Source organism: Triticum aestivum, chromosome 7B (genome assembly GCF_018294505.1).
Source record: "Triticum aestivum cultivar Chinese Spring chromosome 7B, IWGSC CS RefSeq v2.1, whole genome shotgun sequence".
In the NCBI taxonomy this organism is placed as follows: Eukaryota; Viridiplantae; Streptophyta; class Magnoliopsida; order Poales; family Poaceae; genus Triticum; species Triticum aestivum.
This window is the reverse complement of record NC_057813.1, coordinates 727,671,168-727,684,885: the sequence shown is the minus strand read 5'-3', so window position 1 is coordinate 727,684,885 and position 13,718 is coordinate 727,671,168. Positions and strand designations below refer to the sequence as shown.

General features: G+C 45.5%; 1 protein-coding gene and 1 long non-coding RNA gene across 2 annotated transcripts; one reads left to right on the top strand and one right to left on the bottom strand.

Annotated features, from left to right (window-relative positions):
* The first annotated feature begins 1,310 nt into the window (after positions 1-1,310).
* On the top strand, positions 1,311-8,706 carry LOC123160866 (uncharacterized). Its single transcript, XR_006480433.1, has 2 exons — positions 1,311-1,586; positions 8,648-8,706. It is a non-coding gene; the product is annotated as an uncharacterized lncRNA (long non-coding RNA).
* On the bottom strand, positions 2,467-8,493 carry LOC123160865 (disease resistance protein Pik-2). The gene is made up of 3 exons (XM_044578715.1): positions 7,225-8,493; positions 5,737-6,354; positions 2,467-4,486 (listed from the first exon to the last, which is right to left on the bottom strand). Exons 1-3 carry the CDS (start codon positions 8,320-8,322, stop codon positions 2,678-2,680), a joined length of 3,525 nt encoding a protein of 1,174 aa, XP_044434650.1. The 5' UTR covers positions 8,323-8,493; the 3' UTR covers positions 2,467-2,677.
* Positions 8,707-13,718: the final 5,012 nt, after the last annotated feature.

Genomic DNA, 13,718 nt, shown 5'->3' with positions numbered 1-13,718 from the left:
CAGCTCGCTAGCGGGCGACCTACGCGCCGTATAGGAACCCTGATCCAGCGTGAACACGTTAGCTATGAGAGGGCCGAGGGGACTGGAGAAGTTTTTTTTTGTAGTGGGCCAGCAAAAGGTTAAATGGTATGGGTCTCGGACAAATGTCTAGACTAGCGGCATTTCCTATTCCACGCTTCGGGCGCCTGTTACAGTATAAACTGCCAACGGGCGCACACCCCAGCATTGCTATAGGCTGGCCCATTTTTCCTTTTTTTTTTCATTTAAACATCCAAGAAAGGTGCTGGCTGGCGGCGGGATCAAACTGGCGACCTCATTGTTTGAAGGCAAGGGTAGTAACCATCAGGCCACTCGCCCGCTTGCACACACATACTTCATTTTTCACTTTTATTTCGTTCCTCGGTTCTGTTTTTTTATGTCTTGTCTGTTTTTCCTGTTTTTCATTAAATGCGTTATATTTTAAAATTTGTGAATGCTTTTTTTTCAAAATTGACGAACTTTTTATATATTAGATGAACTTGTTTCAAACTAAATGAGTTTTTTTTCAAATTTAATGAACGTGTTTTTAAATTTGATGAACTCTTATTTTATTTTTAAGGAACTTTTTTCCAAATTCGGTGAAAATTTTAATTTCGGTGATTTTTTTAAAATTTGATGAACCTTTTCTAAATTCAATAAATTTGATGAGATTTTTTTAAATTCATGAACTTTTTTCAACACCCATGAACATTTTTTGAATTCACAATTTTTTTTGTTTTTACGAATTTTTTTATTTTAAGTTTTGATTTTTTGCAACTGCGATCGAGCGCTCGCATTCACATGGGCCCGCGACCAGCATTTCTGCGTGGGCACCAGGGAGCTTCCCCTGGCGCATGAAACACCGAATAGGAGCACCCGCTTGCTATTGGTAAGCTGCTTCAAAATGGCAAACGCGATCGGCCGACTTTACTTGGTGAGAGTGAGGCAGCATGGATTTTCGAGGTCGAGCCAGGAATGAGCAAAGACGGGGACGCCACAACATCGGTATCAACGGAATAGGTCAAAGATTTAACATGTTAGGGTGCAGGGTGAGGTTGTCACCCCACAATAAGAATATGGTTGGTGGGCGGTGCATTTAGACGGGAGGCCAGGGTGACGGCGGAGGCGGCGGCGGACAGTGGGCCCGCGTGAAGGAGCATGATCCACAGCCGTTGTCCTAAAAGAAAATTGTTTGATGATGAATTGGCAAAAATAATGGACCGTCGGATTTTTGCTTCGATTTTTATTAGCCATTGATTTTAATTGAGGCGCAAAATTTCACCGAACTCAGGCCTCGGCACCCCTCACGATCTCATCCGCAGTTCTCTCGCGCCGCTTCTCTCCTCCGTCGCCTCGCCTCGCCTCTGCCTCTCCGTCTCGCCGCTGCTAACTTCCTCACGTTGGCGCACGGCTGCTACCTCCCTCCCTGCACCGTGCAATCCCATTGCTCTCCACGCGTAAAGCCAAACCAGGAGGATCGGAGCGACCTGTAGCCATTGACCTGCTCCGGTGAACGCCGACGGGGCTGAGCTCCAAGTGCCCTGCTCTTCTGCCCGGCCCACAGCATGGTATGCATCCTCTACCTTTCTTATCCCAAGGTTCGACCCTCCCCCTTCCTCAGAATACCACATTTTTTCTGTAAGTTGGGCAATGCACTCCAGGTGTTTGATGAATTGCTAACTTGCCGAGGCTTCAAGGTAAATGGGTTTTTTCTTCTTCTCAGGAATAGTTAACAAATTTTCGGCCATTCAACACCCCAACTATTGTTGATACTTTATTAATTGGCGATTGGATTCACTCGACACATCTGTAGGTCCTGGGTCAGCGCTCAGCAGCCAATCCACTTTCCCCCTCTGTTTTTACTGCAATAGAACATGCCGCTAAATGAGGAGCAGTCCTCATTTAGTATTTGTAAAAGTTGGGGTGTATTCCTCATGATCATCCACATACGTGCACTTTTGAATAGAATTAACCCATCCTGTCCTTTCCGTCTGAGTGGCAACTCTAGTGTAACCATAATCATGGTAATCTTGCTAACATTCTGATACTCCGGGTAAGGACGGTGCATGTGAGTGCTTGATGGACTAATACTCTGCTCGGCCTGACGCTTGTGTCCGACAGAAAACTGAAGCAAAATGAAATGCAGTTGAGCTAGGGCTATTCTTCCGGTAGTGCACGGGATAAAAATGATTAAATCAACTAACGGAGCAAGGAGCAACCCTGTGTACACCTAAGCGCAGAATGCACCCCTTCTTCTAACTACAACAACAAGACGGGACGAGATCAGTTTTGTATTTAACACAAGGAGAAATAAGTATTAAACAAATCTTAGCATCCTTTCAAAGGAAGGAAAACTGAAGGTAATTAATTTAGACATCTTTCTATTGGTATAGTCCAATGAACTCGTTTGTGCTGGCACACCGTAACAGGCTTGTTGCCAGCATCAAATTGACCACAGTCCACAAATCACTTTTAATAAAGACCATCAGAACATCCAACTGCCTGTAAAGAGTGTGCATAGGTAGTCTATTTTTACAAAAATACATGTTTATTGCTAATAAGCACACAAGCAATGTGGAAAACAAATATACAAAAAACGATGGCTTGCGAAGGCTGGATATCTAGCTAATTAGTGATAGCTGAAAAAAAAGGGAACTCTTCATGTTGATGCTGGTAGTTTCTCCAGCTTCACGGCAGGCTTATTTGGATGAGTGGCAAGATATCTCTCAAACTCTGTCCTGAATTGCTCATCATTGGTACCCTTGAGCAAGACTTCCTTGAGTTCAGACAGATTATTCAGGCCGGCAAGCTGACATGATCCATTTGAGTAGTCAATCTCGAGCAGCTCAAGATTTTTCATCGACTTTGATCCAAAATTTACTTGTAAATTGCTGGAGCCGCAACCAATCTCAAGGATCTTCACCTTTTCGAATGTGGTCAACTCACATCCAGATAACTCATGAAAAAAATGGAGCTTGCCACCCTGAAGCTGCTTGACACGAAGGCGTAGAATACACAGGTTTGGTAGCTTGGCAAGGAACTCAATGTCAGTTTTCTCTAAAGTGGCCATCTCCACATCCAACTTCCTGAGCTTGCTAAGTTGGCCCTCAATTAGAGGTAACTTGTCTTGAAGCCCATGCAGTTTAAGACTCTGTAGGTTCTCCCAAGGCAGGGAGATGCCATCCAAGGAACCTTGATTTCCTTCGGCAAGCCGCACCAACAAGGATTCCAAATGCACGTGACCTGAGATTGCAGAGAAGAAGTCCTCGCTGTTATGCCTATTGATGCCAGACACACCAAGCTTGCGCAATTGGGTGAGTTTCTTGAGCTCTTTCACAAATGCTTTTCCCCCAGAAGCAATGACATTGGCAACACCAAGTGTATGCAGGGCTGTCAGTTTTCCAATCCCTCTAGGAACCTCAACACCAAGTAGGGCACGACGTCTGCGGAACTCTAGCAAGCTGCGGGATGGGGCAGGTGATGTCAATGCTGAGATGGTAGTGCCAGCTCGGACATACTGCAGCTTCTGTAACTTCCCGATGTTCTTTGGCAGTCTAGCTACGGAGGTGTGTCTCACATCCAGTGTCTGGAGCTGCCTAAGCTCACCCAGTGAACTAGGAAGATGGGAGATCTCACTACATCCTCTCAAGGAGAAAAACTTGAGGCGGCGCAGCCGCTTCACCATCTCAATAAGATCTTCATCCTTTAAACCTGATGCATCCTCCAGATCAAGAACCCGAAGCAACCTCATACTTTTGGAGATAAAGAATGATTCCCACTTTCCAAACACTGTGAGCGATCGTAACCGTGAGAAGTCAATGCTCTCAAATACAATTATGTCTCTGACCCAATTCTTCAATATGATAAGGTGACGCCCTTTGCGTTCAGTGGTCAGGACACAATTGGGCCCAAGTTCAAAGACAAGGTTCTCTTCCATTCTTCGCGAGACGATGTACTCGCGGATGAAGCCATTGACCTGGCACATGACTATCCTTGTGTCACTGAATGCAGTGGTGACTAACTGTGGCATCTGCTGGATTATGCTTAGATCAATGAGCTTGGAGAAGAAGTTCTCCCCTTTGTCCACCGCAGATTCTTCATCACTATCTCTAGAGTAACCTTCTGCAATCCACCTCCTTACTAGTCGCCTTCGTCGAATGCCATGGCCTCGAGGAAAAATTGATAGATAGAAGATACATGGCTTAATTGAATCCGGGCAAGTACGGAAGTAAGAATACATCCAATCAAATAGGCCCCGCAGACTATCATACTCTTGATTGGTCTCTAGAGTGTGCATAAATTTGCTATTCAACGAACGCACAGTATCCATGGTTGTTACCGTCTGTGTTGCCAATAAGGCAGCTATGGAAACTATCACCTTGGGAAGACCTCCACACTTCATAATAAGTTCTTGTAGCTCGTCATTTTGATGGCCAATCAAACCGGACGATGGATTGTTCCTCTGCACCTGTTGTTCAAAAGATTTAGCATTAATTAACTTCAGAGTTTTGAGTTGCATAATATAGACCAAGTAACCTTCCTTTGTACATATATGCATCATATATGCAATATTGTTTTTTGCAAATAGAAGCGAAATAATTCATCCGTGCATGTTGTGTTATCCCATAAGATGCCGGTTATGGCTGATCCAAATACTTTAACCGCTCAACCATCCGGGTCTAATGGTCCAGATTCTATGTTTAGCACAACAAAAAATACCCAATACCCCTAGATTCGCTAGAAATTACCCACAACTGCCACCAGTTAGAAGGCTCCGTTGCCTCCTTCTGAATGGCATGTCGATGCGCTCGTTCCCAAACGTGTATTGCACATGTTCGGTTACTAGACGTGAACAAGAAATTATTTTTATGTTTCTGTATGATGACAAGTATCCATAATTAAATAAATCTATGTCGTTCAGATAACACACACAAAAATATTCCTCTAACTTTGCTAACCAATAGAAACAAACTATTTAGAATTTTTGGTCAAAATGATATCATCAATTCTGAGAATGGTGATTTCATATTTATTTTATTCACATGAAAATACAATATTAAATTCCAAGATGCATGTTAAATACTCTGTTTACATCTACTGATATTATGGTTGTTTGTTACTTACTTTCCTATTCATAATATTTGCACCTTGAAAAGCCAACTCAATGTTTTGTATATTTTGAAATATATATTAAAATATCATAGATATACCACATAGTAAAATACTTGTACGTGAAAGTAATATGGCTATTTGTAAAAAGACACAAGATCATAAATGGAACAATTAGAACTGATATTTTATAGTTCGCAAATAGTCATACGTCTTTTTGCAAGTGGACACTAGAGATTCCGGTCAAAGTTGAACACCCACATTTGTTTTGAATATTTTTTTCATACATATATTTGAAATGCTTAGAGTTTCAAGGCTGCATTTCTGGATAATATAAATTACAGATGCACGAGTAATAATGTACCATGCATGAAGTGTTAAATTTGTCAGAACATTTGTTTTTCGAAAGGAGGGGTAACCCGCTAGCTCTGCATCAATTGATGCACACAACCATTTTACTATTGCAAATTTAGATCATCCAAGATGTCATAAAAGGATCTTAACCAGTTGAATCATTAATTATGTGAGAATATGCAGCAAACTACCGAAGTAGCATAGTTCCCTCAAAGGATATTTTTTATAGATAATATGGCTTATAAGAAAACACACCTCTTTCCTGAACAGATCCATGGCGGCACCAGCTTCTAGACCTTTCACATTAAAGACTTGATCTTCATTATTTGTGCAATGTGTGGCCACACTAGCTTCTGTTGTAATAACAATGATAACACTTGCAGAAGATCTAGTCACCAAGGTAGCCTGTATCAAGTCCCAGTCTTCTTTGGACCGGAGATTATTAATAACAATGAGATACTTATGTTTGCTCAGAAGCTGACGGCACTCTTTAATTGGGTCTTTTTCTGAATGATGATCCAAAAGTAAGCTTCGGGAGAAATCCCTTAGATTGAATGGATATGATATATCCACCCAACAGTATTTTTCAAACTGGCCACGAAGCATTCTTTCATAATACAAGTTTTCAACAAGAGCTGATTTTCCAACACCAGCTATTCCCCAAACAGATATAACTGGGGAACTTTTGAAACGTGCCCCAGCTGTATAACTGCGGAGCTCATTCATTTCCGACTCGCGTCCAACAAGAGGGTTATTTTCCATCCAGTCATTGACAACTCTCTTACTGGCGGACGTAAGTTTCTCTAAAGGTGAACTTTGGCTCACTTTAGACAACATTAGCTTCTCTTCTTCGTCTCCATAATAGCGAGAACCCTACAGGTGGTGAGTGTTAACAACTTAACATGCAAAGACAGCAAAGGTACATATATGAAATTCATTGAAGTACTAATTTCCTAGACAAGCTATCCAATCTAGCGGGAAAAAACTATTTGCGGTAAATATCACAAGAAAAGGAGTATTGCTGGAATTGAATGGTTTTCTAACTCAGTTAAAAATGTCAACTAGCTTGTGTTAAATTGTGCATTTCAACATGATTGTTTACAAAACTAGAATTGTCCCCAACAACTACGCAGGAAACATTCTTAATCGTATATAACTTTTGAACTCTATGATATATTAAGCTGTTTACATAATCTCAAACTACGACTGATTGTGCGTCTATACATGATATTAGACCAATATGCAAAATTGAATATTTTATAGTGGGCCAATTGGCCAATGGTTTATAACTGCATTGGCAAGTTGTCAAACTCTAATGAATAAGGCATGCACTCATTTCAAAATTGAATAAGGCGCACACGCATTTTAAAATTGAACTTTGACATAAATTACACTCATGAAAGTCTCACAGAGGTATAATTATGAAAATCTAGGGATTGCAGTCTACTAATAAAAGAGGGCCCACCAATTTGATGGCCTGATATTTTGTTTTCGCTTAAATTTGCAGGGACCATCTTATCCTTTTATGATCCATAATGTTTTAGTATATAATAGATTAATTGGTGTTCTCGTTGACTAAACACTAATGTATCATTTTGATAAACAAAAACGTTTGTTCCATGTATAATATAATTATTTCAAACATTAACATTTTAGAGTTTCATGTCAAGAAAAATAATAAATTCACTAGTTAAAAATGTTTTACTGGAAGTAATTGATGATGCTTTGTGCTTAACTAATTACCTCCTTGAAGAAGGCACAAACCGAGTGCTCAGGGGAGAACTGCTTGAGCTCCAGTGGTTGGTAAGGGTGTCCGATGCACAAGCTTGCGATGTCAAATTGCTGGGTGGACACGATGATCCAGCTACCATTTTTTTTGTCAGGAAGAAATGTCCTGACAGCATCCCAATCTACCATTTCAGTCAGGTTCTCCAAGACAACGAGGTAAATCTTGGTGTTGACTTCTTCCAGAAATTCCTTGAGGAGATCTTCTTGCTTCGCCTCCATTTTCTTGAGGACAAGTACGCCTACATCTGTACCCTCCAATTTTTCAGCGTAAGCCTTTGTGGAGTAGACCTGAGCCATGAAACGCCGCACGAACTCATGGGGGTCAAAAGGATGCATCAGCTTGACCCAGGCACGGCACACAAATTTCTTGCTGATTTCTGGATCATTGTACGCCTTCCGGATGATGGAAATCGTCCCAAGATCTCCACTTGTTCCCCACACGGAGATCACCTGAAGGTGAGGGTCGGTATTGTCCTTGTTGGTGATCAACTGTGTGAGATCCCCCAAGCCTTGCTGCTTCCTCGCTGTGTCCCTCGACTCAGCAAGCATGTTGAATGCTGGCGCACCGAGTGAGGCGCCAGGCGCAGGCATGTGGTGCTGCATGACGGCTGCCTTGGAGCCAGAGTCGCTGATGAGGTTGTAGCGCGAGTTCCTGGTACTCACATCATTCACCCTCGCCTTGAGCTGCTCGATTTCGCCGACAGCCTCATCAAGCGACAGTTGAGATGGTGGCAGCCCTATGCACCAAGGCGGGAGCATGCGCCACCACCAACCAGTCTTGGGGTCGAGGTGGACAACAAACTCGATGCAGTCCTCCACATCGTAGGCCAGCTCGCGGACCTGCCGCACCCAGGTCATCACCACCTTGTTCTCCACGCGCTCCGCGGTGGCGACGTTGAGAAATGAGTGCATCATTTCAAACTCGCCTGTGATGAACACCAGGTCGCGCTGCGCGCTCTCCCGGAGCTGGGCCTCCTCCCCGATAGCCGCCTGGGCCTTGGTCAGCGCGCCCTCCACCACCGACTTGGCCAACCCAACAACCAGGTCCGCCATGGCCGCAGCCTGGTACCTCTCAAGATTCTATGTTTCTTGTGGGTGATGCTAGTGCTTGGTGGGGTTGTTGTGCATCGACTTGTGGAAGATGGCAACCTTAAAGGGGGAGATGGCTAGCTTGCAAGACCTGTTGGCCAGATCTGTGAGATGTGGTCAAGTCTTCCCCGATCCACTGTAAATTAAATTAATGTACTTGCCTGGTAACAGCTAATGGCTCTCTGGAGCCAATATTTTTCAACGGTTACTCGTACAACTCTGTGATTTTTTAATCTTAATATCTTCACAAAAACCGTACAGTATATGATTATCTGTATTACGCATGCAGGAGGCCTTGGAGTTGTTCAAGAAGACCAAGGACCACCACAAACTCCCTTTCGAAGATGTCAAAAAAAGGCACAAGTTTCTGTAATCGTGATAGAATATGAAAGGGTTAGTTCCCCGCGGTATCGATCTGTGCATCATATGTTATGGCACATGGTTAATTTGTTTCATACATGACATGTATTATGGCTGAAAACCAGAATTTCAAAATGAAAATAATAAACATACTATTATGTTTTTGCTACTACTATACTTATGACAACATGTTTTTCAATCATAGGCTAGCTAGAAAGGGTCAAAGCCAAATGAAATTACCTTTAAAGTCAACAATCAAGAAACATGAAGATGATACGTGCATGCCATTGTTTCCACATCCAATGCTAGATATCTTGGATTTTCACCCCGAGAGTCAGGTCCGAAACAACACTTCAAGAAAACAACACATGTATGACTATGTTGTCAAATTAATATAAATTTTATTGATATACATATAGACTACATACTAACTGAGTAATTAATTGTTGGTCAAACTCTCATTTGAATCAATAATGATATGCAATATATTATGGAAGGGCGACTGGCTTTATCTTAATTGTCAAACAATGTTTCTTGATAAAAGTTTCCAGATCCGTGACAAGAGTTTCCAGATCCGTGATCCGTGACACGAGCTGGATATATATTTAAAGGGACACTTCTGTAGAGACGAGAGCTGAAGTCATAACTATTCATATAGGTAGAAGCCATTTCCCTCGTCGCGTAATCATCTATGAGATGAGTAAATTTTGTATAAATTGGTGGGTGCATGAATCGTATTATCTGGATGTGTACAATGCTCAAATCCATATAGGTGGCATGTTGTGAGAGATGGAGGCCCACAAAAGCAATAAGATTTTTTTTCTTTCACTCTGCTATGTACCTCAGCTTTGTGTTGGTTGGCTATATCAATCATCAATGGATTTGGCCCGTCTAAAATATGAATATGCTTTGTTAACCACCATCAAGACTGAGTCTTGGTGAGCGGTCCCCAACGTTCCCACTTGCTTTTATCACCTACCGTCGGTGCAGTGGCCCATGATGTTAATACCCTCAATTATTCATTGGCACTGGGCCAAATGCACAATAACTAATTTATTTATACTACGGTCTTCCATGCACGGAGGTCGGCATCTTTGTGATCAATTTGTCCACATGGTTTGTGGGTAGTACGAGCCAACAATAGCATAGCACTACATTAAAAAACCATCGACCTAGGTTGGACCGTTGGAGGGTTTAGCCTTCCTTTCAAGTGTTTTTGACAGGATTGGTGTTTTTGACCTTCATTTGCTCCATTTTGATGGTGTGTGTGATGAGTTTTACTCTTTTGGATTCATTTGGTTTTCTTTGATGGCGATGTGTCTAAGTTTATTTATGTTGGTTGCTTGCATGCACTAGTTAGAAGAGAACATCCCCGCAAATAAAAGTTAGAACAGGACATGGCCTTAGAGGTGATTCTGGTAAACAACTCTCAGGTGGTTTGGGTTCGACACCAAGCCAGTGAAGCACAGGCATAGACACATACATCACACAGGTGAGAATGTCGTAGAATTTCGGGAGGAAATGAATTTGGACGGAGACATGCATGGTTTGTATCCATTCCGAAATGGATACAAACCATGCATGGAGATGGTGTGTGCTGGAGAGAGCAGTGCACCGGCGGTCTGGCCGGATTCAACTTCCCAGAGAATCTTGAGTGCCGTCTGGCTAGAGTGAGCCTGTCCACGCCTTCTGCAATCAGAGCGTACCAAGACGTCCAACCTAGCTAACGACCAAAGCAACAATCGCTGGCGTACAATAATACATCAAGCATGGGTCTAATACCACTGCACTGCAGGGAGGGTGACACTTTGGGAAAGACGGATTTTCGACAACCAACATCTTCGTATTAAGTGCAAAATTTTGATTATATATTTAACTGACAAATTGTTATTGCATGTCATAAAAAGATATATCATTGGATCCGCATTTGAACATAGTTTCGAATGATACTATTTTTTTTTACATGCATTAACATTTTGTTGATTAAATCCATGGTCTTTAGGGGGCATGGCCACAATGGCTAGTTGAGAGAGGATAATAGGGAGAAATGAATTTGGACGGAGACATATATGGTTGGTATCCATTCATTCCTATCCTAGAGCAAGTTTTGAATATGTGTTCTCAAGAGAGCAGTGCACCTACGGTCTGGCTAGAGTTACTCTATCCACGCCCTGTGCAATCACAGCGTACCAAGACATCCAACCTAGCTAAGGACCAAAACAACTGTCGCTGGTGTCAAGCAAGTGGTGAAGAGCGAGTAGCATACGAAGAAGTCCGACCTACTCCCAGCTAACAACCAAAACAGCAATCCTTGCTCGTCATGCAATTTGTGAAACCAGGACCAAGGACCACTTCAGGAGGGGTGACACCCACTGCTTGATTGTCTGTATGACATTGATTTGCTCATTTATTGTGTCCAACCATTGCACGCTGGCTCTGCTTCCCTTCGGCTAGCCATAGTGGGAGTAACTTAGGTAGTAATTTAACACATCCCAAGACAATTTTGCTTATGTGGCAAGTATTTAATGAGGCAAGAGGTGCTTGTGGTAACATAATATGTTAATGTAACATAGCGCTTTCCGAGGCAAAATGAGTCTATGAGATTATAAATAAAGCAATCTATGATACTACTACTATGTTACTTTGCACTATGAAGGTAGTAACTTACACTAGTGTCATATGCATGACACTAGTCTAAGTTACTCCCCACTATGACCAGCCTTCTGCAAAAGCCCAATAATTTTGAGAAAGTTGCAGTGACAAACTGGAAAATTACCAAAAGCTCAAACACTTTGGACAAAATCACGCAAAAAATCAGAAAAAAATTATGTAAATTTGGAGAGAAATAAGGATAAATCCAAGAAATAGGGGGGGGGGGATTATGGATGCCTCTTACGACTCTGTTCCCATTCGACCCTCTTTGATGGGATCTTTCTTGTGTCTCCACTCTTCAGAGCATCTCCAGTCGTTGGCCCCACAGGGGGCGCCTAAAATCGCCGCCTGAGGGTGACCCGGCGCAAAAAGTGGGTCTGGGGGCGAGTTGGCTCCCAGCCGCCGCCCCCAGGCGTGAAAAAAATTTAAACAAACTTGGGCTGAAACACGTCACTTTTCGGCAAACATGGGCTTTTATATTCGCAAATTTGGGCTAAAACACGCCATTACATATAAAACTAGTCAAAAAAACTTGCTGAAGGCCGAGAAGTCGCCGTCGTCGCCGCCATCGTCGGCCTTCTCCTCCTTGACTCGCGCGTTGGTGGCGGCGTCGGCGGCGCATCGTCGTCGTTGTCGCTGTCGTCGATGATGACGCCGCCGCCTTCGTCACGGCCTCGCGGGCGTTGCACGAAGCGCTCTAGGGCGGCGCGCTGGCGCTCCCTCGCCATCTTCAGGGAGTCTTGGCGTGCCCATTCAAGGGCCGCGTCGTCGTCGAGCTCGACCTCGCCGTGCTCCGCCTTCACCGGCGCCAGCAGCCCCGGTTTCGTCTTCACCGGAGCCAGCCCCGGCTCCGTCTTCACCGACGCGAGACCCGGCTCCGTCTTCGGCTTGACGAAGCGCGGGGGAGGAGCCGACGAGGAGGCGCGCCGGCCGCCCTTGCTGATGAAGATGCCGGCGCTGCGTGTGCGCCGGCCGAGCGGCGTCTCCGACGCGGGCTCGGCCTTGACGCCGAGCAGCGATGGAGTGCCAGAGGAGTGGGAGGAAGAACGCGACGAGGAAGATGAGGAGGAGGAGCCGAACCTCCTCGGCGCCCATTGCCCGTCGCATCGGCGGTGCGTCAGGGTGGCCGTCCTCGCTGGGGGGTACGCCAATGGTGGGTTGTTGCCGCCCTCGAGGTGCGCCAGCACGCCGTCGAGGGTGCGGCCGGGGACGCCCCACCAGAGGTGGCGCCCCTCGCTGTTCTTGGTGCCGCCAACCACCGGCGCCCCGTTGGTGGACGCCAGCCGTTGCTGCTGGCGGCGCTCGAAGTACGCCGCCCATGCTGCGTTGTTGTCGGCGGCGTACTGGGGAAGGGAGCGCTCGGCGTCGGTGAGAGAAGTGCGCGCGATCTCGACCTCGTCGGCGAAGTACGATTGCTTGGTGACGGCGTCGGGAAACGGGGGAATGGGCACTCCCCCATTGCTGAGCCTCCAGCCCGTCGGCCCGGTGCGCATGTCTAGTGGCGCCGGGATGTTCGCTTGGAACAGGAGTCAGGACTCCTGTTCGCGGAGCGAACGGCGGCCGAAGCCATTGGTCGCCGCCTCGTCTTCGGGGAAACGCTCGGCCATCGGGGAGAGGGAGTGGCTGGGGAGAAGAGATCGGCGGGAGAGGGAGGGCTGGGGTGGCACTCCAACGCTGACGAGCGAGACCATATATAGCCGAGGGAGGGGAGGCGTCGGCCCGCGTCGGCGCGCCGCCCCGTGACGCGCCGCTCGTGAGAAGCTGACCGGCGGCAGCCTTGCCATTGATTCCCCGCGGGAAACCGAGGCGTTGGGAAGACGAGGCGGGCGGTGTCACTGACGCGGCTGCCCCACGACGCGGCTGCCACGCGGCGCTTTCGCGCCAAAAACGATTCGCCCGGTGCCCTCGAGCGCCCCCCGGCGCGCCGGGTTCGGGTTGGGTCCGCCGGCGCCAATTTCGGCCCGAGCCGGCGAAAAATAGGCCCCTGGAGACGCGACTGGGCCGATTTTTTGGCGCCGGCGGCCGAAAAGTCGCCTGGGGGGCCTTGTTGGGGGTGCGGCTGGAGATGCTCTCACGATGATCGAAAGCAACCCCTCCACCCAGAGTCATCCCCGAACCTGCGTTTTCTCTAGAAGATTGAATGTTTCTTCGTTCACGAGCATTAAACATCAAGGTTAGCACAAATAATTCAAAGGAGAAATAATAATTACCATCAAAACTAATAATCTTCACTCTTCTTTGCCGCAAAATGCCCTTTTCCTAGAGAGTAGAAACTCCACACGATTATTACTCCTTGCCCCCTACCCCTCGCCAGTCTCCACAAGATTATTTACCTTTTCCAAGACAGT